The sequence below is a fragment of the Acinonyx jubatus genome, chromosome B1 (assembly GCF_027475565.1).
Source record: "Acinonyx jubatus isolate Ajub_Pintada_27869175 chromosome B1, VMU_Ajub_asm_v1.0, whole genome shotgun sequence".
Taxonomy (NCBI): Eukaryota; Metazoa; Chordata; class Mammalia; order Carnivora; family Felidae; genus Acinonyx; species Acinonyx jubatus.
Genome location: NC_069382.1, coordinates 167,152,366 through 167,179,925, shown reverse-complemented (window position 1 = coordinate 167,179,925; position 27,560 = coordinate 167,152,366). Strand labels below are relative to the sequence as shown.

At 41.3% G+C, this 27,560-nt stretch overlaps 1 protein-coding gene across 9 annotated transcripts in view; it reads left to right on the top strand.

Moving 5' to 3' along the window:
• The window catches only part of LIMCH1 (LIM and calponin homology domains 1), a 326,534-nt gene that overhangs the window by 193,620 nt on the left and 105,354 nt on the right, over positions 1-27,560 (top strand). For all 9 annotated transcript variants that reach the window (XM_027055932.2, XM_027056037.2, XM_027056003.2 and 6 more), the window contains one exon: positions 25,343-25,449. In XM_027055932.2, coding sequence (XP_026911733.1) covers positions 25,343-25,449 — 107 coding nt within the window. The remainder of the gene's footprint in view (positions 1-25,342; positions 25,450-27,560) is intronic.

Here is a 27,560-nt window from a genome sequence, read left to right as displayed (position 1 = left end):
GACCATTCTCGGGACATTTTGTAGCATAAAAGATGTCCTGCAGGAAGTCTTGAAGGATTCAAGAATTATAATTGTTCCAGCAAAGGTAAATACCACAGGGGTGAATGGTATGGCCCAAGAAAAGACCAAGAAGAGAAATCAGCCATGGGGTATGAGTGGGGGAAACCATCAGTTCCAGAACAGGGAGAAAAAGGGACTCAGGAAGAAGACTGAGAAAAGGGGACAGAGAAATACTGGAAAGTGGAGTATGATTGCATCAACAGGAGGGAGAATGTCTCAAGGAAGAAAAAGTTAATGACTCTGTCCGACACAGGCAGTGAATCAGCCCATTGTAAGAACTGAAAAGTCTCCCTTGGATTGGCATGATTGTTGACCTTAAGAACACTTATGCCAGATGGTGGGAATTGAAGTCAAGTTGTCAGGGGCTCAAAAAGGAGGAGAGAAATAAAGACTGTTACTGGCGACAATGCTTACAGGCATGAAAGCTGCGAGGGAAGCAGAGAGAATGGGTGTTAACCTGAGGGAGACCCACAGTCCATGGAGGATTTTTCTATAGGGCAGGGACTGTTTTATCTTGTTTATAGGACAAGGACAATACTGGTGAGGAAAAGAAAAAAAAAGAGAGAGGAGAGAGGGTAAACTAGATGGAATGATGTCTTAGAAGATAGGAAGAGATGACCTTGATGAGGAAGGAGGTTTGTTGCACAAACACACAAAGAGAGACGTGGGAGCTTGGATTTGTTGCTGAGGGGAACGGGAAAGTGCTCTCGGCGAGGACTCAACTGGGTTTAGAAGTCACAAATTTATAGTGGAGCCAATATGTTCCATTCAGTGATCGAGGGGTTTGAAGTTTGTTATGAAGTTCAAGAACCAGTGCGTTTTGAGGATGAGAGAGAGAGAGCTGGATGGATGATGTGTTGGACCATGGAACAGGGCACTGGATTTTCCAAGATATCACTAAAGGTAACGAACAGAGTTACAGTGGGTCTCCAGAGTGGAGCCTGGCCTAGCAGGAAGGTAATACAGATGGCTCCTGTGTGGCTTGATGTCAGGAATGCTGAAACACCATTGTCACCGCAAAAAGTCACCCCTACCCCAAGTAGGTATTCATAGGAGCCTAAAATTCCTATCTTGGGTGCTATATACTTCCTTGCTTTTATAGTAAACTAGTAACAGAACTGACACTGGTAATATTTTCAGATGTCATGACTTCTAGCTAAGCCCGAATTAAAGATGAAAGGGACAATTCTCAGAAATGTTCATTGGTTGGTTTGTTGGTAGGGGTAGGAGCAGCTGGAAAGAGTGAGTGTGAGCTGTGATGACAAAAGAAAGAGAGAAACTTCAGCTGCCGAGCTGAATTCACCTCGGTCAAACTTTCCCAAGTAGCTCCATCGGCAAATGTAACATAATTAGCGTCATCTCAGATTCATAAAAAGTGATCTTGCAAATGCCCCACTCAAATGATTATAAATAATATAGAGATACTTAACAGTTTGTGGGTTTAGAATCAGAGAGAAGCAAATATTTGACAATTAGCCATGTACTGGATTTAGGTAGATTACCATTAGAATTGGTGTTCTACTCCCTTTCAATGCCTAAGAATGCATAGTCCATAACTGATACAGTCTGGTTTTTTACTTAGAGAAAGAAAAGAGAAGACGTCTTAATGGAGGAAGATTAAAAGTAGAATTTGAGTGAGAAGGGATTTGGCAGGGAAGTAGATACAAAGGGTCCATGAGAGAAGACATTCTGGCAAAAGAAAACAAGGTTCTTAGTAGCAAATTTTAAATGAGTACAGTTAAGGAAAATAATGTGAAACGGATTATTTTATAATCAAGGACAAAAGAACACAGAAAGGAAGAATACAAGATCAGACTGAAATGAACTGGAATTAGAGTTTGTGACAGTGGATTACCAGAATATTGCCACACGGATTTTGGGTTTTGATTTCAGTATCTTAAAAGTTAGATAGGACTTTGGCTTAAAAGTGGGGAAGGACCTAGTTAAGTGAATCTCTGGTTGGTTAAGGACTTTCTAGTTATGAGGCATCAGGAGATGGAAGGAAGAGACAGATGAGAGCATTCACATAGGAGGAGGCAGGCACTTCACAGGGGCTATTGCCATTCAGTGACGTCATGGAAATTCTTAGTTGAAGAGGTTTTTATTCCTTGAGACCAAGATATGGTTGTCTGCAGTAATGGAATAATTTAGACATCAGAGGTTATATAGATAAAGGAAATCTCTAACTTCAGTCACTCTGGACTTTCAAGTCTTCTCCAAACAAATGTATGGCAATCACTCTGTCCTACTGAAAAAGCTGGCTTTGAGTTTTACTATCTCATTCCCTCTTCCTACACTGGTGATAATACCTATAAGCGATGAATTGGTCAGACTGCAGAAAGCAAAAGAGAAATAGTGCTGCCTGTTTGACTTGGCTGTAACTGGAGACAGCTCATAGCTGAGAATGTCAATAGTATCAACAACCTATGTAAAGATTCTTTTTTAAGGAGCGCCTGGGTGGCTCAGTCAGTTAAATGTACAATTCTTGATTTCAGCTCAGGTCATGATCTAACGGTTTGTGAGACTGAGACCTGTGTGGTGGTCTGTGCTGACAGTGCAGACCCTGCTTAGGATTCTTTCTCTCCCTCTCTCTCTCTGCCCCTCCCCAGCTTGTGCGGTCTCTCCCAGAAATAAGCAAATAAACATTTTTTTAAGCCTTTAAAAAATACTATTTGTTATCTTTTTCTGGATTTAACTGTAATGTATAATCATAACATCTACATTTTATGTATAAACAGAAAAATAAAAAAATACTTGAAAGGAAATAAAATTATGCATAATAGTCCACTCAGATCTTTAGCATTCTGGATCACAGTCTTCCAGTTTTTTCTCTGTATGTATCTATGTATACAGATGACAGGGTTGATGTTACACTGCATATCAGTTTTCTGTCTTTCATTTTCCCTTGTCCTTGCTGATGAGGATTTGTCTGTGTCGTTTTCTTTGAAAACACCATTTCGATGGCTCTATAATTTTTCCCCACATGGACGTACAATATTATTATTTAAGTGTACCCTTTTTGTTAGGCATTTATTTCCACTGTTAAGTTATTATAAACAAACTTGTGATGAAAAATAGTGTACATAAATCTTTTCTTTTTTCTCTGACCCCTTTTTAGAACAAATTCCAACTGTCCAAAGAACAAAGGAAACCCACATCTTTAAAGTTTTTGAGACCTATCGCCAAGTCCCTTCAAGAAGGTTGTAATACACACTTTGCATATGTGAAGCGCTATGAATGCGTAAGGCAGGATACTTGATTTTACAGGCTAATGGCTATTCGGTCATGAGCTTTGAGACCTATTTGAAAAATGTTGAGTCCTGAACCTTTGCTATACGCTCCCATATATAATATAATTAAGAAGACAAATCTTTCTTATATGCCATTGGTGAGGCAATTTGTGCCAAATTGAACAAACAGACCTCTTTTTTTATAAAGCAACCCCAGGAGGCAGGAAGTACCAGGGGTTTGATTAAACTAGCTTTATTCCAGCCAGATCTTAAGTACAGTACAGGTGGGACCTGGCAAGGATCATTGAGTGGAAGTTTTAAAAAGGCACAATGTGTTCAGGGTGTGTGGGAGGACCGGCCCGGATTTCCCTGTTATCCATCAGAGTCTGTCTTCATATCGTAGGTTCTAGCCCCATCGCTGGGGGACTAGCACAGGCCCCAAACCTATCTGCTTAACCATCACTGCTGCCATTGTTTTAATTTGTTGAGTTTAAACTCTCAAGACTTCAAGTGTGGCTCGAGTCCTCTATGATGCTCTTTGTTTGGAACTTTATGGGAAAACATTTTTGAGACTGTAAAGGAGTGGAACAGGCAGGACATCGAGGATTGGGTTAGAACTCCAGTTCTACCATTTGCTGGCTCTATGACCGAGGGGAAATCATTCCACCGCTCTGAGCCTTCGATTTTAATTTTCTTGTCCATGTATGAGGAGCAACTCAGCCCACCTTGTAGGGCTGTTGTGAGAACAAAATAATAATGTCTTTTAAATTCTTAACACAATTTTACTTCTAAGATTTTTATACTACAGATACACTCCCACTTGTATGAAATCTCTCTCATTCTCTCTCTCTCTCTTCCTCTCTCTCTCTCACATACACACACACACACACACACACAATTTATCATAGCATAGTATGAAGTAGAAGATTGGAAATAGCCTAAATTTCCATCCACATAAGACTAATGTAATCATTCCATGACTGGTAGCTGTTGTTACTGCTTTAAGTGTGAGGATACTGACAAGATTAGCATTTCTTTAACATCTTGGGTTTTTTTTAATGTTTTATTTATTTATTTATTTGGAGACAGAGCAAGAACAAGTGAGGTAGGGGCAGAGAGAGAGAGAATCCCAAGAAGCCCCTGCGCTGTCAGTGAAGAGCCCGATGCCTGGTTGGATCTCACAGACGGTGAGGTCATGACCTGAGCTGAAATCAAGAGTCGGTGCCTTAACCGACTGAGCCATCCAAGTGCCCCCAACATCTTGATTTTTAAAGGAATTACAATTGAGAAAGCACAGTGTTGCCTGTTAACTCTGTATTATGTCATCAGGTGCCGTTTTAATAGGTAAATGTCTGTCTCACCCCAAATTCAATCATTCAGGAAATATTTATTATGTGCCAGCATTGTGCTATGGATTCACATACTCATTACAAGTTCAAAAATTAAAAATTGTACTCATTTTGGTGTGTAGTCGTTGGAAATAATTTTCAAATGGTGTTTCATCATGTGGATATGAAATTCTTACAAAAGCATCCATAGAGATCCTCCCTCATACATTTGAGACCACTCTGTAGTTGGTTTTGTAACTTCTTGGCATACAGATTTATGTGGTAGATATTAAAGCTCATATTGGGAATGTCTTGTGAATAGTAGGAAGAGGTTTAAGGTTAAGGCCTGAATATATGAGATTTATTAAAACATATTTTGGCAGGTGTGGATTTCATTTAATAAGTGAAAGAATCCGTGGCTTGTCTGCCAGAGCTTCTCTATACACGAAGCAAGAATGAGTCCATCCTGGAGGCAGCGTGTATCTGCCTCTTGCGGTGTTGAGATGGCCCAGTTTTAGCGGACACTGGAGCCCGTTGGCCCTCACCGGAGATTTCCCTGCCACTTTTGGGTTTCAGGTCCAGCAGCTGTAACAGATACTGTGGGCACTACAATAGCTGCCCGGAAGTCTTAGAGCTGCCTTTTCAGAACCGTTTGTTCTCTGAAAAGAAAAAAAGACAGGCTTCTGTCAGCCATTTCTTGTCACTTACTGACTTCAAATGAAAACTAACTTGGGGCGCCTGGGTGGCTCAGTCAGTTAAGCGTCTGACTTCGGTTCAGGTCATGATCTCACGGTTTGTGGGTTCGAACCCTTGAACCCTCTAACTGCCTAATCTGTTCATTGGCACTGTTTCTTGTGGGGTTTGTTTGTTCCTGAAACTTCTATATGGTCTAAGTATGCTCAATGTTAATTACTCCCAATCTTGTGTTTCTATATGTGTTTATGATTAAGAATGCTTCAAACTTGCAGGGCCCCTGGGTGGCTCAGTCGGTTAAACATCTGGCTTTGGCTCAGCTCATGATCTCACAGCTCATGAATTCAAGCCCCGCATTGGGGTCCGTGCTGACAGCTCAGAGCCTGGAGCCTGCTTCAGATTCTGTCTCCTCTTCTGCCCCTCCCTGGCTCATGCTCTGTCTCTCTCTCTCTCTCTCTCTCAAAAATAAATAAATATTAAAAATTAAAAAAAAAGAAAGAACGCTTTTAACTTGCTAAATCTACATTTTTCACATTATTTAATTTTACAAGTTTATTTAATTAATAAATTATTAAATATTAATTTATATTAAATATATACATATTAATTTATATCAAATAAATTATAGTTAATTGTTTCATCTTACTATAAAGCAATACTTCAGAAAAAAATGAAAATAATTCTTTTTAAAATGTTTATTTATTTTGAGAAAGAGAGAGACCGAGCATGAGCCAGGGAGGGGCAGAGTGTGTGAATGGGGGAGAGAGGGAGAAAGATTGGGAAAGAGAGAGAGAGAGAGGGAGAGAGAATCTTAAGTAGGCTTCATGCTTAGCGTGATGCCTGATGCTGGGATCAATCCCATGATCCTGGGGTCATGACGTGAACTGAAATCAAGTGTCGAATACTCAACCAATTGAGCCACCCGGGCACCCTAAAATAATTACCTTTTGGATGACAATCTGGAAATATCTATCAAATAAAAATAATGCAGCTGTCCTTTGACTAAGCAATTTCACTGCTAAGGATTCTGTCCTACAGATGTACTCCCACTTGTGTGAAATTTACATATGTCAGGTTTTTATAACAGCACTTTTTGCTCTAGCAAGTAATTAGAAAAAACCTAAGTTCCATCACAAAGGGAACTGGTTAATAAGTTGTGCTCATTTATGGATAGGATGACCATATGTCTAGGTTTGTCTGAGACAGCCCTGCTTATGCACAGCCTGGCTTATGTGTGCTGTTTCACTATAATTAGTAGTAGCATCCCTTTCAAAAGTGTCTCGATTTGGGCAATAAATTATTTTTACCCTAATTTTGGCCCACTCATACCACAGAATACCAGATAGTCATAAAAAATGATGGCATTCTTTATCTGTTGATTAATATCATTTTTAAAAAACAAGGTGTACCTACATTGGTTTTTTTTTTTTAAAGGTGGGAGAGGAGGTTGAATATATGTAAATAGACTTGTATACACACAAGATCCTTCTGGAAAAATATACGAGAAACTGGAAATATCCATTGCCTTGGGAGTGGGAATCTAGAAGACTGCAAGACAGAAGCATTTTGTATATTTTTTTAAACATGTGAATAAGCCACCTCTTCAAACATTCAAAAGAATTTTAGAAAGAGGAAAAATTATTTATCTACTTACTAAAAATCACTTAAAATTATACTAATGCTAATAATGCTTATTCTGAGTATTGAACTCTAAGTTAGTTTTTATAATCATCTTTTAAAGTATCTGTATACTGCGTACTTCAGGATTAAACTGCCCAGATTCCTCAAATCATTTTAGTGCCTAACATAAGCATATACCAAGAGGAGCATATACCACAATAGTTTCCAATAGAAGTACAGTTCTATTTAAACAATCCCCTGTCATTGAACATTTATGTTTTTAATTTTTCATTTGCAACAACATTGCAATGGACCCCCATTTACAAAAAATATTTGTGAATGATTCATGTTTATGTCTTTAGAACGTAGGGGAAATTGCCAAAGCAGAAATTGCCAAAGCCAAAGAATCTAAAATCCTAAGGCTTTTGGCACTTTTTTTTTTTCTTCCTGAGTTTTTATTTAAATTCCAGTTAGTTAACATACAGTGTGATATTAGTTTCAGGTGTAGAATTTAGTGATTGGTCACTTCTGTACAACACCTGGTACTCATCACAACAAGTTGGCACTTATTTCTAAATCACCCCTGAAAGGTAGTATAGAAGCGATTTACACTCTTGGTAGCTGAGTAGCGAGCCTACCAACTTTTTCATACTTTCCCCAACACTGGACCTTCTTGTTTGTACTCATCTTGGCCAATCTGATAGTAAAACTATTCTTATGCTGTTGTCTTAATTTGCATTGAAATTTTTTCAGTAGGTTGAAATTTCCCCCACATATTTATTGGTCATTTGTATTTCTTATGAAGAAAAGCTAGCAAAAGAAATATAAAGAAATGTTAGTGGGATAAATGCCTTAAAAGAACGTTCTGGGGGGCACCTGGGTGGCTCAGTCGGTTAAGGGTCCAACTTGGGCTCAGATCATGATCTCACGGTTGGTGAGTGCGAGCCGCACATCAGGCTCTGTGCTGAATGCTCGGAGCCTGGAGCCTGCTTCGGATTCTGTGTCTCCCTCTCTCCTGCCCCTTCCTCTGCTTGCACTCTCTCTCTCTCTCTCTCTCTCTCAAAAATAAATAAGCATTAAAAAAAATGTGGGAGGATGGGATTATGTTTTTTTTTCTTTTTGCTTGTCCATGTACTCAGATTAAAAGCTTTTACCAATATCAAATATAAAATGATTATGTAAATCTACAGGCCAGCTGCCGTGTTATACCAGACTCTTCCTCTCAGTGTCAGGGCTGTTCGCCACGTCCTACTGCCTGTCCTAAAAGAGTCTTACCCCCTCACAGAAACGGGCCAGCCAATTATATCACCACTTCTGATTCTTACATGATGGTATTAACACAGAAAGAAGAGGTCTTAAAAGTTAATTGTAGTTTGTTGAATGATTTTAACTAACAATAGAATGCTGTACCCTTAAACGTGGGGGGGGGGGGATCATCTGCATTAGGATGCTTTTACCTTAATCTGCTTTTCAAATGGTGCTGAGTCAGATGTCTCGACATAGTCACCGTCCATCTGGCGTACAGACGGTCATCATTAATCCAGCAGCTATCTGCATCATGTGTATATGTCCAAACATCAAACATATCAAACTCTTTTGATGTCCTTCTCAATCAGTCTTTAGTTTCAAAAATACTCGCTACAGTGCTGAGTATAACAGCAAAATTGCTTTAAGTCTCCTTCTCCATGCCCCCCGCCCCCCCCCCCCCCCCCCGCCACTCTCCTGCTTCCTCACATTCATACAGTGTTTTAAGGGAATTAAAAACACTTAACTGCTTCAAAGCCACTTGGTCGGTTGTGACCGCCTTTTTCTAGAATCCTCTGGGGTGTGTGGAACATACAAGGTTGTGTGTAACGTCCATGCAGTGGTAGGTCCGTTCCTCCACACCGTGTGTTCCCAGGCACCTGACAAGACACAGTCCCCATTTGGAGGGTTTTCTTCACCTACCAGGGCTGTGGAGAGCTGCTTCTTAAAGGCAGTATTTTGATGACTAACTGGAATTTTCAGGAAGGCTCTGTAGACAGATTACACCAGGTTATTTAATTTTCTCACTAATAATATTGTGATTCCAGCAAGCGTGATTTACATTGTATAGATCAGGTAACTGAGACCCAAGCCTACAAAGGGAAGAGACGGGAGTTTTAAATTCCAAATCTCATGCTTTTTCTCATCATATCATAGTAGATATCCTGGAGGACAATTGCTGTGTGAACTGATTTCATGTCAACTTTGCAAAGATCATAGTCAGTCAATAAAAATAGCCAGGTAAATGTCCCCAGTCATTTAATACTGTTGCCTTTCTCCTGAATCATGCTCTTACCCACAAAAACACCTTCAAATACTCAAGGACAGGAGGGAGATTTAACAGGGTGCTCTCCCTCGTTGTGATGCGATGACAATAGAAAGAAGCAAGAAGCAATTTTTAAAAAACCTTATCCACTTGCAAATTCCAAAGCTCTCTCGTCGATAACCCTGGGAATCAAAAAGGAAATCAAAGAAGAAGTAAAGTTATTGGGGAAGAAATCGGTAAAGAACATTTTGTTATGAGGACTTCTAAGTGTAGTGAAAGCTGTACTCAGAGGAAGTGTCTTATTCTTTGTTAAAGAATAAAGAAAAAACAGGGCAACTTATTACTTAGGAAATACACAAAATAAAAATTAGAGAAAAAAATGTTAGTAAGAGAGAATTAATAGATAAAAGTTTAAATTAAAGATCTAGGTGCACCTGGCTGGCTTGGTCACAGAACAGGCGACTCTTGATCTCAGGGTTGTGATTTCCAACCCCATGTTGGATGTAGAGATTTCTTAAAATCTTTTAAAACATGAATTAATTAATTAAAGGGATAGATATAATATACACCTGAAACTAATATAATACTGTATGTTAACTATGCTGGCATTAAAATTAAAAAAATAATAAAGAGATAGAATGATGGATAAATAAATCCCAAAGCTAGTCCTTTGGAAAGATCAATAAAATAGATTAAACTCCTTGCAAGCCCAATTAAGGATAAAACATGATAGCAAGAGAATGCAAACCGAAGACTTGAAAAAAAAAAAAAAGAAAGAAATGGCAAAGCAAAAGACAGAAGAAAAATTAAAATCATTTTGAGACTTGTATAAACAAATCTGTGGTAAGATTTGTGGCAAGAGGTTTGAAAACCAACAGAAAAGGATGATTTCTTAGCAAAATATACATGATCAAAATTGTCCCCCAAGAACAGTAGAAACCCTGAAGATGTTGAATTATAATAGAAGAGACTGGAAAGGTGAAAAGTTACCATTGGCAAAGACTGGAGAACTGGAATGTGAGAGAGCTAACCTTTGAAGAACAGATAATAGCAATATTATTTAAACTATTCTAAGTGAACTAAGAAAAACTTACTGAAGACATATACTAGCCATAGTGCTAATCCTAAAATCGTGGGTACACGTGTGAGCATGAATTCGTGTGTGAGAGCTCATGATACAGTGGAAAAATAAGTCCTAGACTCTCACCAGGGAACACAGAGCTGGGTGTACATGTTACTTCTGCCGTGGTTCAGGCAGTACCAGGGGAGCATGGCCCAGAGCCACATGGCACACTTTCTAGAAGGCAACAGTAAGGCCATCTTTAGAGTATCTTCCTCAGAGACTTTATGTGAACTAACGTTGATTAACCCATCTAAACATTATTTATAACCTATCAACATTTTTGGTTTGTGAATTATCTTGAGACTAATGAGGTTTATGTCTTTCTATGCTATGTATATAAATTTCTATGCCAAGAGGCAGTAAAGTGACACGGTGAAGAGTAGAGGATCTGGGATCAGACTGCCTGGGGTTTGATCAGCTGTGTCCCCTTGAGGAAACTACACTACCTCTCTGTACCTCGCTGTCTCATCTGGAGGATAGGGATAACCAGAATATCTACCATATAGGGTTGTCGTGGGGATTCAGTATGTAAGTACACATAAATTGCTTAGAATATTGTCTGGCACAAAGTGAGCGCTCAAGAAGCAGAGAAGGAGGAGGAGGAGAGTATTTATTATTATCACCATCATCTTTATCATTATTTTCGAGAGATGCAGAGAAAGACTGTAGGCTCTGAGACAGACTGGAACGCCTCTTAGCCTTGTCACAGATGCACAGTGTAACCTTGGGAAGTTTCTTGTGGTAAAGTATATACAACAGAAAATTTGCCATTCAACTAGTTTTGCGTGTACAATTCGGTACCATTCAGGGCATTCACACTACTGTGCCACCATCACACTGTCATCCATCTTCAGAACTTTGTCATCATCCCAGACTGAAACTCTGTACCATTGAACAGCAAGTCAACTGAACTTGTTTTAAACGCCGTTTTTTCCCACGTCTGTTAAGGTAGGCCTAATTAGGGCTGCGTTGCTAGAATTAAGTGTGCTAGAAATTGTGAAGTCCCAAACATCTTAGTACTTTGCATCCTTTGGTTCCGGCCCCCTGGATGCGACTTCAGAACTCTGAGCGTGTAGAACAGGGTCCTCTGCAGCCACATTGGTGGCCCTCTACGTTCGTATGCTCATCCTCCCCCACCCAGCTCCGGTGACTTTTTTTGCTCAGATATCTTGTTTTGTGAACATGAACGGCATATGCAATGTGTTAACTCTTTTCCGATGCCAAGAATGTGCTAGGTGCTATTTGTGAGAGATAACTTGCCCATTAGATTTATTGTCTAAATTAGGCCAAACACTAACTTGGAAAGAGGAAGCCAGTATCCACGGAAAATTTATTGTTTTGAATATACTTTTTTTTAATGTTTCTTGAAGATGAAATGTGGTTTCCACTTGTGCGTGATTACAAAGTCGAGAATCTAGAGTTATTTGAAGATAATCTTTTCTCCACACCTTTTTTGAATTACATAGAAAAAAAAATTGGAATAGTTAAGGGGGCCCTGACTTGGGTTAAGAACCTGATAAACTTGAAAGAATAAAAAGAGTGGCAGTGATGTTTTCACCAGATTTCTCTTTTTTGCTTCAAATTCCTACTCCGCATGCCTCTTCTTCCTTTTCGCATATGTTTTAATATCAGCAGAACATCTTAAGTGAACTTTTCTCCAGCCAAAAATTTTAAATACTAAAATTACTTCAGGCCATGGTATATGTTGACGAGTGCAAAGGTTGATTTTGGTGTTTTACTTTGTGGTATTTCCTTTCTTGCTGGCTTTTTCGCCTTCTCAGTAGAGAGGTTGTGACCTCTAAATATGATAGGGGTAATGGTATTTGGACCTATCAATATGGCTCCTGCTTTGCACTCTCATTTGCCCTCTAAAAGCCTGTTTCTTTTTCTAATGTCCTCCACATGTCTGCCCTAGACCATGAGGTACTTTGTTCTTGGGGTCATTCTGACTAGTAAATTGTTGGCTTCACTGGGAGCCCTATAAGGGCAGATGTAAAATGTATCCTTATTGTGAGGCTTGAGGGAGGCAGAGATGAACCAGATCCTGGCTGTTTGACTCCTGTTAGCCTGGTATGCCTTGGAGGTTGGCATTGTCAGCATGGGAATTGATCCGAGGGTCTAAGCAAAGGTTGACGGTGGTAGATTAGGGGCCACAACCTAAGTGTGGTGACTATTTCACTCTCATTTGCATGCAATGTGGAAGTATAAACCATGTTTCGGTCATTCTTTGGGAGTTCAGCATTTCTTTGTGTTTTGTGAGAAAGCAAAAGGTGTATATGGGGGCAAAAGGGTTCTGAAGTCCAGTACATTTAGGAAATGCTGAGTTAAAATTAAGAGTTTAAAATGAGAAGAATAGAAGGAGTTTCTCAGAAGCATTAGTGTAAGCCTTATGAACTCCAAGGAGGGGCAGCACTTTGCAAGTTTTATTTGATTCAGGACCCCCTAGGAGATGTGCACACTAGGACAGAAATTTACAACAATTGTGATGAAGAATAATTGTTGTTGGGGGGAGGGGTGTGTGCATTTTTTATTGTTAGGTAAAATACACATAACATGAAATTTACCATTTGAACCATTTTTAGGTATATAATTCAGTGGCTTTATGTATCCTGATAATCATCACTATCCATTTTTAGAACGTTTTCATCATCCCACACTGAAACCCTATAGCCATTAAACAATAACTCTATTCATCTGAATCTCTAGCCCGTAGTAACCCCCATTATACATTCTGTCTCTGTGAATTTTCCTATTCTAGGTACCTCATACCAGTGGAATCGTGTAAAATTTATCCTTTTGTGTCTGGCTTACTTCACTTAGCATAATGAATTCGAGATTCAACCGTCTTGAAGCATGTGTCAGAATTTCCTTCTTTTTAAAGGCTGAATAATATTCCATTGTATGTATGTATCACATTTTGTTTATCCATTTGTCTGTTGATAGGCAGATGGGTTGGCTTTGTTTCCACCTTTCGGCTATTGCGAGTATGGACATTGATGTATAAGTATCTGTTAGAGTCCCTGCTTTCAATTCTTTTGGGTGTATATACCTAGAAGTGGAATTGCTGGATCATACTGTAATTCTGTGTTTAACTTTTTTAAGAACTGCCGAACTATTTTCCGCAAAAGCTACATTTTTACATTCCCACCAGCGGTGTACAAAGATTCTAGTTTCCCCACATCCTTGCTAATACTTGTTATTTTTCTTGTAGTTTTTTTTAAATAGCCATTCTACTAGGTGTCAAATGGCATCTCATTGTGGTTTTGATTTGCATTTTGTTGTTTGTTTGTTTAACTTCTAGTCTAGTTTGGACTGATATGTGATCCTACTACCATTCACTACACAGTTCCCATGATATGCAGGTTGGATAACGTCCAAAATGGTGTCTACCTTGTTCAGGGAAATGTGTCTATTGATCATATGCTAGGATGTGCTTAGAATGCCAAATTGTTATTAAAGTTTTTAAAACCTCACTTCCGGTTCTGCGTTTGTCTCATCCTGGCCCAGCAGTCCAAACCTGCAGCAGTCCACAGACCACAGTTTGTCTATCAGTGTCCTGAGAAATGCTGAAGTCATATATTCCATGTCAACAACAGTTTGGCAGTATTGTTTAATGAGGTATGAGAGCTTGAACAGTTTTATTCTAACATAATATGAAGCTATTTGTCATTAAATTCCCAAATGCAAAGAGAGAATTATGCCGGAAAACAATCTGGTGATATAACAATAGCATTTATGCTGAGTTTTAGGGTTAGTCTGAGTAGTTTGGGGAGTAGTGTAGTCATTTTTTGGAGGCATAAAACCTTGGAATCTAGACAGTTTTTCTGATAGACTGGAATCCCAGTTGTCCTGAGATAGTACTGAGGTATTGACCCTTGAGTAGGCTTGAATGTCAAGTCCTGAAGAGGAGAAGCAGCTGCCATGTGGACAGTTATGAGTCTGGAATCCAGAACAAGAGAGAAAATCAAGGTGCTAGACCTTTGGGATTGGGCACTCTCTTTTCCTACATGTCCTGAAAGAAGAAGAGCTCAGCTCCAACCACTGTATTGACCAGGAATTGTGCCTGAAAGCTCTTCCAACAGAGTTAGTTCATTAATTATGCTTGTTTCATTCTGTGGTTAGCCATCTTTGGCACCAGGCCTGTTAAGTTTGGGAAACTGAGTCTGCATTACAGTGGAACATATAGGCCCTTTCAAAAGAACATCTTTAAATACATCTGTATTCTACTCTGTACTAACTTTGAGGAAAAGGTCCATATCTGGTCCACCCTTGTGAAGGTAGCTAGTGTTCTTATCTTTGTCTGACCTGGGTCCCCTGATTAGGGAATCACATTCTCCTTTTGGAAATTCTTCTGCCCCCGTACCCTTACCCCACCATTGATTAAAATGACTCATGGTCTCTTTTACCCATCCAGTTAGTCACTGTGGGAGGGAACCTCACCAATAAGGGTCTTTTCCTTTTCCTGGGATTTTTTCGAACTGCACGGGAAAAAAAGAATTAGTCCTCTTAGGGGGTGACAACCTTCGTATATGAAACTTGGTAACTAGGGATCCATGTGGAGGAAACCTGTCTGCAATGAAAGCAAATAAGTCAACGTGCAGAATGAGCAGACAAGAAATGAAGCAATTGCAGGTTCCAAACACATGAGGTCCTGGCTTCCAGTTTCAAAGGGTCAGGTGCATCCCCACTCCCCTGAGGCTGGGGTGTACTGGGCTCTGTAATCCAATATATGTCTGTTTCCATCCAGAGTTCTCTCACTTGCAAATAAGAGTCCCAACTCTTACCATGACCCCTTTCTGCCCAAAGCACCTAGCACAGTACGTTGCCTTTCATTTAATGAATATGCAGTAAATATATTTGAATAAATTCAGAAGAAATAAACTAAAAGTAATGTAGCATACCACTGGCTGTTTGATCATCACTCTAACGTAGACTTACATTTTGCACCCATGGCTGAAAAAATGTCATCAGATTGTTTTCAAATGCCTTAAAATATCCTACTTTATATTCTTTTTTTTTAAAAAAGCTTTCATATGCAGAACTGGGATCACCCAGAGTGAAGGGATTTAACTCTTGGGGGCTAATGACATCTATCTGTGATGGAGAAGATGAAGGCATGGCAGAGAGATTTTAGAAGGCAGAGGAGGCATGTAAAAACCTCAGCAAGGACCAGGAGAGGGGCTGATCAAAGACACCTAGAAGGATTACCAAGTAAATCCAGTGGGGCTCAGTGAGGTGGAAGCTTATAAATTTATAGCAGCCCCAGACCCAATAACAGCATCATTATTTCCAGTAGCACCAGGGGCAGGCCATTAGGGATTTAGGGCGATCGGTAAATAATACTCCTCTCTTCCCTTCTTAGCTGAGGCATAAACACAGGAGGCAAATAGAGACCAAAATATCAGATTTACTTCTCATGAAACAAATAGGAGAACATGAGTTCAGAGCTGTAGCCAAGTGGGTTTGCTAATCCTCACTCCTGAATTAACTTTATCCACCCATTCCTGGCACAGCTGGACAACCACAGCCCTCCCCCACAGAGAGAAGCCTCTTACCACATGGCAGAGACAGACAGGACACATATGTCTTACAGACAGGCTGTCTTCCACAGAGGGGAAGTCCAAACTGGCTGAACTGAGCATGCCCTGTTCTTTCTCCCACACCAACCTGGCAGAAGAAGAGTGAGGGGCCGGAAGTGTTGTCGCCTCATGTAGAAACATGAGGAGTGGGCATACCTGATCCCTCTTCGAATAGAGGCAAGCGATGGCTGTGTTGGTTGGCCACCAGGCTCATTTCCAAGGCTAACTGTTCCACCTGCGCTATTTCCTTTTCCTAGTCTTTGCCCCTTAACAGAAAGACAGAGAGGTAGGGGTGCCGAAGACACAAGAAGGGGAGCAGTAGAAGAGTCTCACTGGTCTGGACTGGATCGTGAAGGAAACCAGGCAGCAAGGGGAGAGGGAAATGGACTGAGAGAAAAGGGGCATCTTGGGTTGGAAGAGCAAACACTATGGGAGAGAAGGAATGAGGAGCCCGGAGGGAGAGGGGCTAAACCCACAGTAGGATGTTGGAGTTTAAAACTCCACAGGCCACGTATGGGTGACGATTATGACCCTGAAATAGGGCGTGTAAGTAAAAACTTGGAATCAAAGCAGTTAAAGAACTGGAAAGCCAGATTCTCGAACAGGCTGCCCGTGGAGAATTTAAAGTCAACTAAAATGTTGATTGTATTGAGTGGTGAGCTTGGCGTCAGCGTCCCCCATGATTGTGACAGAAATAATGAGTAGGGTGGAAGGTCATTATGGTGGAGAACTGATGGCTCAAACCTCAAATGAATGAGCATTGCTCATGAGGATGACAGCATCAGTGGCCTGGGAGGGGCAGGGAAGCTCTAGGATGAGCAGGGCGCCACGTTTCTCCTGCCATGCAACTTGCCGAAAAGAACCAGTCCGCCAACCTTCCTTTGACCCACCATCCCTCACCTCAGAATCTCTTCTCTGCCAGACTTCCCAAAGGTGTCTCTGTGTGTTTTCTCCAATGTTTTTGGTTCTGCACTGACTTCCTAACTTTGGCAGTCTGGTTTCTACCCTATCATTGCAGGGAAATTCTGCCAAAAGTCAGTAATGTCCTTCTAATCAGAAAATCCAGGCGCGCCTGGGTGGCTCAGTCGGTTAAGCCGACTCATGATCTCGCGGTTCATGAGTTCGAGCCCCACGTCGGGCTCTGTGCTGACAGCTCAGAGCCTGGGGCCTGTTTCGGATTCTGTGTCTCCCTCTCTCTGACCCTCCCCCATTCATGCTCTGTGTCTCTCTGTCTCAAAAATAAATAAACGTTAAAAAAAATTTTTTTTAATAGAAAATCCATCCGTTGACGACTTAACAGTTTACATTCTAATAGAAATAAGTATCATAATAGAAAACACTCATCGTGCCAAACATTGTCCTCTTCTAAGCACTTTATGTATATTTTCTTACTTAACTCCTCACAGCAGCCCTATGATATTATGAGTGTCTCCATTTTGATGGTCATTCATTCCTTCCATGCATATTTATTGGATGTTGACTTACTATATACCAGAGATTGTTTTAGGTAATAGCTAGGCAAGAAAAAGAGCAGTGCAGAGGCACTGGCAGGGTTGGCTGAAGACCAGCAAGGAGTTGGGCCTGGCTGCAGGGAGAGGGAGGGCGGTGGAGATGGGGTCAGAGAGGTAGTGGGCAGCAGCTTCTGGAGGGCTTTGGAGGCCATTGTGAGGATTTACTCTTTTAGAGGAGGAAACTGAGGCAGGGACCAGGTAAGCAACTTGCCTGTGGCTATTCAGCCAGTAAGTGGCAGTGTGGGTACCCTAGATGCAACATGGTAGCATTTGGCTCTGGAAAACACGGGGCTCCCTGAACAGTGCTCTCATTTGGCTTCCCTGGCAGTCTTGCCTGGTTCTCCTGTTCTCATTTGCCTCTCTTCAGGCATAATGAGCTCCTTCTCCTCGGACGGTTCTTTAAATGTTGGCATTCTGGATGGTCCTGTTTTAGAGTCTCCTGTCCTGTCTGAACTCTCCTGGGCAGTATCATGCTCCCTGTCCTGCCATGGGCACGTCCTGGTGATTTCCAAACCTGCATAATTCCACCAGAATTCACCCCTTAGCTCCAGACCCAAATAGAAGCTCCCAAAGAGCTGTGGTTCTTTGAATACAGAATGTTCCAGACTTAATTTATCATTTCCAGTTCTCGCAAATCTCCCCCTCCTCTGTTCCTGAAGATGGTCTCAGTGGTTAAAAACCTCAGCACCGCCTCAAACACCCTCCTTCTTCTCATTTTCTACTTCCAAATCTACTCAACTGACCAGTCAACGGGGGTGCTCACAACCGCCCCCTCTTTTCTGTTCTTGTTGCTTCTGTGTGGGTTCAGGCTTTCCTCATCTCTCCCTGAGCTCTTGTAATAATCTCTTAAGTGGACCCTGTCTTCCAGCCAGTGGATCCCCCTCCTGCCACCAGACCTTGTCTCTGTAAATAAAGGTCAGATCCGCAGACTCCTTCCATCCTCCTCAGCTGCCCTTGTGTCCTCACCACCCAGAGAACAGTCCAGATCCTTCCCAGGGCTCTCACATGCTCCCCCAGCTGCCCTCTCTTGGCTTTCTTCCCCTCCCCAGCTTTTCCTTCTCTCCCTGCCACCCGCCATGCTTCTGCTCATTTCCCATCCATAAGTTGTCTTCTGCTCCTTCTAGCAGCCACCCAGCTGCCACCTTCTGGGTCAAGCTTCCCCAGAACTGCCGCCCCCCCGCTCCTCCCCCACCCCCACCCCCCGGCATAACAAGCCACCTCCCGGTGGAACGCCTGCTATCCTCATTAAGCACTCCCGGCAAATATAAATGCATTGAAAGTCTGGCCAGTGTTGATTGTTCTGGGCACCTGCCAGTTGCTGGAGCTTGGCGGGAACCCATACAGGCTGGGAGAGCAACCGTGAGCACACGGCAGGTCCAGGAAATCCCCAAATTCTATTAATTGTGGGGAAAGTTCCTGGAGATGTTTTGGTAACGTATTCCTTAAATTCTGAAATCTGTAATTGCTTTTCTGCTAAAGGGAGTTTGTTTGCTTCACTTGTAGAAAACCTAACAGAAGTCATGTTTCTTTAAAAAAATTTTTTTTTGATGTTTACTGAGTTTTGAGAGAGAAAGAGGAAAGGACAGAGTGTGGTGAGCTAGGACGGGCAGAGAGAGAGGGATATGCAGAATCTGAGGCAGGCTCCAGCTTCCAGGCTCCAAGCAGTCAGCACAGAGCCAGACGCGGGCTTGAACCCATGAACTGTGAGATCATGACCTGAGCTGAAGTCGGACGCTTAACCGACTGAGCCACCCAGGTGCCCCCTGTTTCTTTCTTTCTTTTTTTTTTTTTAAATCAAACCTTGTAATATAATACAGAAAAGTAATATTGGTATTAGTTATTGATTCTCCAAAAGGATCTGATCCTCTCTGATATACTTGCAAATCTTTTTGAGATATCCTAATCCTTATTAAGATTTTTAAGGCAAATATTTATTATAGAAAATGTATTAAGATAAGAAATTCAGCAGATGTCATCGCAGTTTATATTTTATTATTTCCACTCAGTCTTTTCATTTGTTGAAACAGAAAATTATATGGATGCTGGGTGTATATGGCATCTTGAATACCTGGCAGTGTAGGCATCTAGGTTCACTTGAAACACGAATGAGCTTCCTTTCATTTTCTGTGAACTCCAAACCCACCATCATGTTGACCTTTCCCTGTTGGCTGTAAAGGAAAGAAAGCCAAGGAGATCGGACAAAGAAGGCAGCCTCTTACCACCTGTTTGGTTTCCCTAGAGAACCATTAAATGCTGGTTCCTTCCCCCGAGCTGGAAAGCTGCAGGCTGTTCTGCAGAGGATCAAGGAACAGAGAAGTCCCTGTCCAGTTGGAAATGACAGCTGGAGAAGGGGAAACGTAGCGGCAGGCTCCTACCTGCCTTCTGAAGATAGGAGGGGGAGAAAGGATCAGGCCGTGGTGTGATCAGAGGTTTGCGCTCAATTGGTCGTCCACCCTTCTCCCCTCCTCCCTCCCGTGGTACTGCCTTGGGCTGATGAAGCTTTTTCTATGGCCTCCGGAATCCTGGAAGCCAAGAAGGCTGCGTGCTTGGCTTTTCTCAACGCATGCACTTTCCCGCTGAAATGTTGTTCTGCTCAGCAGTTAGGTTCGTAATATGGTTAATACTCCCTCCACGTACATTTTGGATTAAGTGGGCATGTTTGGTTCTGGGAACCACCATGCAGAGGTTGTTTCTGTGCGATAATTACAAATGACATGTCAGCAGCTGTCTTACAAATGGACTTTTGGTACATAGCTTGTGAGTAACTTTGAGGTAGCCTGTAGAAATGTGACAAGTTGGCAGTTAATAATAGTAACTAAACAATAATAGCAACTACCTTTTTAAACTTTCTCTTTTTCCTTTCTCTTTTTCCCTTTCTTTCTTTCTCTCTTTCTTTCTCTCTTTCTGTCTTTCTTTCTCTCTTTCTTTCTTTCTTTCTTGCTTGCTTGCTTGCTTGCTTTCTTTCTTTCTTCCTCTCACCATGTCCCATGTCACTGGCAAGGGCTGTAGTGTATATTTATAGTGTATATACACTGTGTCTGTTTTTCATGGGTGGATAAACCATTCCTCATTTCACTTTCCATAGGCCTTTCTTGACCTGAGTTGACAAGAATATAATAATAACTTCCATCTAATGAATGCCCAGAAGGTGCCAGACATTGGCTGTGTTCTTAATATATATCCTCTATAATTCTGGTGTTTCTGTAAGGTTGATGGCACCCCCCACCCCCCCACCCCCCACCCCCACCTTACAGATTCAGAATCTGAGGATCAGTAAGATTCAGAAACGATGCCCAAGGCTGAAAGCTAATAAATGGATGGGACTGGAATTCTAACTGGAGACCTTTGGACTCCAAAGCTGTTTTACAGTGTCCCTTGATATATTTGTTCTTCTCTCACTTCCACTGTCTGACTGGAAGGCAGACATCTGTTTAGGGATGTCTTGAACAAATCCAGCCATTTAATGTATCATGGAAATTAATCCAGAAGATAAGAGACTTTTGTTGTAAGTCCTTATGAATTTACCTACTAGAATGTCAGCTCCATGAAGATAAGGAATTTTATTGGTTTTTGTTGTTGTTGTTGTTGTTGTTCTCATAAGTCCCTAGAATGCAGCACTTAATTTATTTTAAATATTGAGTGAGTACTACAGGCCAGGGATACTGCTACACTCTGGAGGTAGAGACCACCCTGGGCTTTCCTTCATTTTGCCTTTGAAGCAAGAAAAGCAGGTAGCAAAGTACAAGGACTTTTTCAGAGAAGAGGCCCTAGGGAGGGCGGAAAGCTCAGGCCTTCTTAACCCTAGAGCCCTGGGGAGTGTTTTCATGCATGGGGCAGGTCCACAAATGAATGAAATGGGAAACCACTGCACCAAGAACAAGGAGGAGCTAATGCATGGTAGTTACAAAAACAGCGGTCTAAATACACACATTAATATTAGTCTAACACAAAATGGACTCTTTTTAGGAACTTTACATTAAGTACCTGTGTTGAATTGAGACTCAGGTTACAGTACTTTCCAGTTAGCCAGAGATGGTAACTTTCCATCAGTGGCACTTGATCACTTACCTCAGTGACTTTGCAATAGTTGACTCTGAGGCAACCACTATTTTCTCCTTGAATTTTATGAAATTGGTCTTGCCAGCCAAGCCATGTAGCTGAATACGCTTCTATAAATTTAAAACCCTTTTCTCCCAACTTTTCTTGGAAAACTTCCAAAGGTACAGAGAGGCTGAAAGAATAGCCTAGTGAATGTCTACGCAGCATTCACCTGGCATAGGCCCTGTGGACCATACAGCCTGTGGGCCAAATCCAGCCCAGTGCCTGCTTTCGTAAATAAAATGTATGGGACTACAGACATTCCCATTCATTTATGTATTGTCTGGGTGCAATGACAGAACTGAGTCATTTTGTCAGAGACCATTATGGGCCCAGAAAGCCATATTTACCACATAGCCTTTTGCAGAAAAAAAGTTTGCCAATCCCTAATTTAGATTCACCAATTGTTAATATTTTGCCATATTTGCTTTATCTCTTCATGATGGGCAAATATTTTCTCTCTCTCTCTCTCTCTCTCTTTGTCTCTCATATGCACACACCTTTTTTTCCCCTGACTATTTGAAATTATGTCATAGACGTTATCATAAATCATCCCTAAATAATTCATACGTTTGCTTAAAAATAAAGACATCCTCTTATATGGCATCATCATCCTGCCTAAGAAAATTAACATTTATTCAATAATGTCCTCCAACATACAGTCCATATTTAAATTAGATGTTTATAGCCTTATTTACTTTTCTGTTTTGCATCTAGAATCCAATCAGAGGTCATAAATTACATTTGGTCATCGTGTCTCTTCAGTGTCCAATTTTTTGTTTTTTAGTGACTGACATGTTTGAAGAGTCACTCAAAAACTTTTTTTGAAGGCTTACTAAGTTTTAATGGGTTTGTAATACTACAATAGGAGGAGGTAATATAATGGTCACTGCCGTAAATCAGTGTCTTTTACTTCTTCTCCTGTGGGACCGAGACTCTGTTGTATAGTTTGGCTTCTGGAGGTACAACACGAAGATGGGAGTTTTTCTTGGAATTGTATATGTGGAAAAATCTCAGTGTGAAGAGCAAGGCAGATGGGAATTTGCAGAATGCATTTTATGTAATTAAAGGCACAGTCCTTTTTACCCACTCTGGCTGCTGCCCCTGTGAGCTCTTGGCTGCGGAGCTTTTTCTTGGGGCTTTTCTCCTGACCGGGGTCTGGCTCCCCTCCAGTCTCATTAGGTTGCAGCAAGGAGCTGAGAGGAGGCCGGCAGTCATTGAAATCTGCCAGCCCCTGTCATTCAGCCCAGCTGGCAACGCAGTCTGTGTGATGAATATAGCATGGCGTTCAAGAGCACATACATCTGGGGATGTCTAAGGGAAGAGCACCTCCTTGCCTTTCTTAAGGACCAGAAGTGCCACAGTCGTGTGCCTCTTGTGGGACTCCGTGGTGGTCACAGGTTGGTCCTTTTATTGTGGTCCCAAATGATTCCTAGAGAATACCAGGACCCATCCTTTGTTTTCCTCTGGGTGAGAAGTCCTCAGAGCTCACAGACCAACCAAAAAGGTAGTTGCATGCCCTGGAAACGACTGGCACGCACGTCTAATAAAACTCTAGAGATGGGAGGGAAAGGAGGAAAACTTCAAGGAGAAATTTGATCTTTTTAAGACATGCAAAGTAACTGAAGGAGAGACTATCAGGGGTGTGGCTAGCTTTGGACTATGATTAGCTTTTGTCACTCTGTTAGAGGTGTGTGAATGATGCAGGTCTTGCGCGTGATGGCCCATCGTGACTGCTGAAGAAAACCCAGGACACGGGAAAGACACAAAACATTCTGGGAGGGGTCACCTCCATGGAAGCGAAGTGACACTGTAGTATCTTCTCATTGGTCTCCCTGCCTCCTGTCTTACCCCTCTGAAGTCCTTCCTTCACACTCTCTACTTCCCCCTAGGCCTACCCCCAACAGTCTACTTCTGCTGCAGATCTGAGCACCATTTCTCAGATGACAGCCCCTCTGTGATTTCTGTAGTCTGCTTTCTATGGCCTTCAAGGCCCTCTGTGATCAGCCCCTAATTCCACAGCATCATCTTCCTTTGGTGCCGGCCTCAGATTTGATGCTCGTGTCCATCTTATATGCCATGTTGTTTTTGTACCTCCGTCCTTTGCTGGCTGTGTGAACTTGGGCAAAGTGCTTAATTGTTCTGTGCCTCCGATTGCTCATCTATAAATGAGGATGACAGTGATACCTGCTATCAGCGCCTACAAAATACCTACTAAGGTAAAATAGTAGTACCTACTAAGGTTGTACAGGGGTTAAATGAGTTAGTATATATAAAGCTCTTGGGAGAACGCTTTCAATATAAGCTATATAAAGGTTAGCAATTTATTGTATTGCTCTTGTTGTTTTGAGCCTGGGTATATTAATTGTTTGGTTGCTGCATAAAAAATTACTATAAACTTAGAGTCTTAAATCAATACCCATTTATTATCTTAGTTTCTGTAGATCAGAAGTATGGACATAGCATGATTGAGTCCTTTGCTAAGAGTCTCGTGGGGCTGAAATCAAGGTGTTGGTTGGGGCCAAGGTCCTATCTCTGCTACCAAGGCTCCTCCAAGCTTATGTGCTTGTTGACAGAATTCATCTCCTTGCAGCTACAGAACTCATGGCCACCAGCAATTCTGTTCACTTTCTTGAAATCCTCCCCTGATTATGTCAGGCCCAATCAGATAATCTTCCTTTCAATGAACTCAGAGCCAGCTGGTTAGTGAGGTAATCACAGAGTGATATCCATCACATTCACGGGGCCCTAGCACTCCAGGGGAGGCGATTGTTACAGGGTGTGTACACAAGGGGGCAGCATTCTTGGGGGTCATCTTAGAATCTGGCCTACAGACTGGGTAATTGGGAAACACAATGCTCTTTGGTTTACTTTGTTGAACAGCACTTGCGTGAATATAATTCCGTAACCACCATCATTTCAGATTTTTGTAGTAACTTTCTTAGAGTATTCAGATGGGTTCACACTGGTCAGGCCCCTTTATTATTCCTCTCCTGTAGGTCTCTCTAGCAGAAGTCTTCTAGGAAGAGGACAGTGAGGACCTTGTAACCAACAAACCTGCTGCTAATGCCCTGCAGTTCCAGAAGGGTGACCCACAGTTGTAGTCCCTTTCAGAGCCATCTGTTTATTCTTGACTCAACAGGTGAAGGGCAGGATTGTCAATGGTCAATGGTGCCTCTTACTCTGCCAGTTCAAAGAGAAAATGTTCACGTTGGAAAGGGTCTTTTGCATTATTTTCAAAAGCTTTCAATGCCCCGCTTTTTTCTCTTCCCAATTAAGTCTAGACTGTTTTCCCATTTATTTTTGTTAATGTTTTATTTATTTTTGAGAGAGAGCGCGCGCACACAAGCAGGGGAGGGACAAAGAGAGAGGGAGACACAGAATCTGAAGCAGGCTCCAGGATCCAAGCTGTCAGCTCAGAGCCCAACATGGGGCTCAAACCCATGAACTGTGAGATCCCGACCTGAACTGAAGTCGGACTCTTAACTGATGGAGCCACCAGGTGCCCTGAAAGATGCTATATTCTGCTTTTCAATGATATTTTACTTGCAGTTGTACACAGATGTATTAAGGTAAAGGAAAAAAAATGAATTTGGCCTGCTGTGGATTTAGAAATTTGAAAGTGTCTGTTTACCTTGGCATATCCTAACCAAGTATGATTTTATTTTCCAACAAGCCATAATTTAGGTCTGACTCTTGCTGTCTTAATGACTGACATCCCTTTGGTAATTTGGACTATTAAAGTGGAAGGGCTGGATCATAAAAATAATATAAAATAATATAGACTTGGATTTCTTTTCTTCCCTCCAGGACAATATCATCTTATTCTTGAGAGGCTGTAAAGAGCTCGGCCTTAGAGAATCTCAACTTTTTGATCCTGGTGACCTACAGGATACATCCAACAGAGTAACAGTCAAGTAAGTAACACAAGATTTATGTTTAAGGGACTGGTCAGAATGGCTAATTAACAACTCAGGAAACAACAGATGTTGGTGAGGATATGGAGAAAAGGGATCGCTATTGCACTGTTGGTGGGAATGCAAACTGATGAAGCCACTCTGGAAAACAGTGTGGAGGCGCCTCAAAAAATTAAAAATAGAACTGCCCTACGAGCCAGCAATGGCACGACTAGGAACTTATCTAAAGGATACAGAAATGCTGATTCAAAGGGGCACATGCACCCCAATGTTTATAGCAGCACTATCAGCAATAGCCAAAGTATGGAAAGAGCCCAAATGTCCATCAACTGATAAACGAATCAAGAAGATGTGGTGTGTATACACACACACACACACACACAAACACATACAATGGAACACTACTTGATGATGAAAATGACTGAAATCTTGCCATTTACAGCAATGTGGGTAGAACTGGAGGGTATTATGCTAAGCGAAATAAGTCAGAGAAAGACACCTATCATATGATTTCAGTCATATGTGGAATTTGAAAAACTTAACAGATGAACATAGGAGAAGGGAAAGAAAAATAAGATAAAAACAGAGAGGGAGGCAAACCATAAGAGACTCTTAAATACAAGAACAAACTGAGGGTTGGTAGAGGGGGGGCTTGGGGGACTGGATTATATAGGTGACAGGCATTAAGGAGGGCACATTTCGGGATGAGCACTGGGTGCCATATGTAAGAGATGAATCAGTGGGTTCTACTCCTGAAGCCAAGACTACACTGTATGGTAACTAACTTGAAAATTAAAAAAAAAAAAAAAAGATTTATGTTTAAGGAAAACCTATTTATGGTTTGATTTGTAACTTTGTAATGATGTTGTAAGGTCTAAGAAGCAGAGTATTGCACGTGTCTCATAAAATAAAAACGTGAAGGTAAAAATCATGCTTTCCAAACAAGACATATTGGCCTTCCCCCTGTGTACAGCTTTCATTCTGATCAAATGTAATTTTTTAAAGCAAAAATCACACATGGAGAGTTAGAATGTTAAAAAGAATGAGAAAAATGTTAGGTGAGACTTACTGGAGAGAGAAGCAAGAGAGAAATATGCACAGACTCTGTGTTAGACAAAAAGCCTTTATTGGCTCTAGTTGGGCATTTGAATAGGCTCTTGGAAGACTACAAACTTGGTAAACAGATCCGAGCACTGTTTGTTATGCAAAGAGGGCAATAGATTCTGGAGAAATCACTTCCTCATTTACATTTGTAACTGTTTTCTCATATGTCAGTGATCAGGTTCTTTGAAGATGGAGTATTGGCTATTTGACTGCTGTTGACTGTGTCTACTCACTGGGCCATGTTTGTGGCCAAAGAATTTTTGGGATAGAATGGCTCAATAAAAGAAAAGGCAGTGTGCTTCTCTGGAAAGGAATGGCTGGTAATCAGGGTAATGAGAAGAAAGATCGTCATGAGATGGTAGAGATAACTTTCCTGTAGCTTAGAAGTCCTTCACACTCTACACATGACATACAAAACATTCCCCACTTTGGTCAAACAACATTTGGCATGAATATGCCCTAAGAATAAGCTTAATTACATAGATAGGGTCTGTGGATTGCATACACTTCTTTTGATTACTTTTGAGCCATTTTATCATGGAGGAACAGAAAAGGGAGAGAAGCCAAAACTCAGGGTTCTTAATTGTATACTCGTTGCCAGTATTGATTGGGGGAAAAAAAAGGAAGCTACTGAATGAAATCAAGTTAGTTCACATTGGATTTTATGATTCGTGACTGGGAATTGATTACATAAAATCATTTCACTCTTGTCAATATACCTTTCTTCAGTATTTCTCATGGAAAAAAATTACTTAAGGGCACAAACAGAATACCAATTATGGTATTTGAATATGGAAACCACCATAAACCTTATTTTAGACATCACATGCTCCATATATTAATCCAGCCTCTATAAATTATTCATTTTAGGAGATGGGTTCTGCCTCATCTGACATGCGTAGTTTGACCTAGGTGGCAAGTGGCCAGAAGCAGTAGTAACTATACAACATCATAACAATTAGTGATATGCACATCGCTTGGAGGGTGAAGGAAAGTTTGCTTTGACG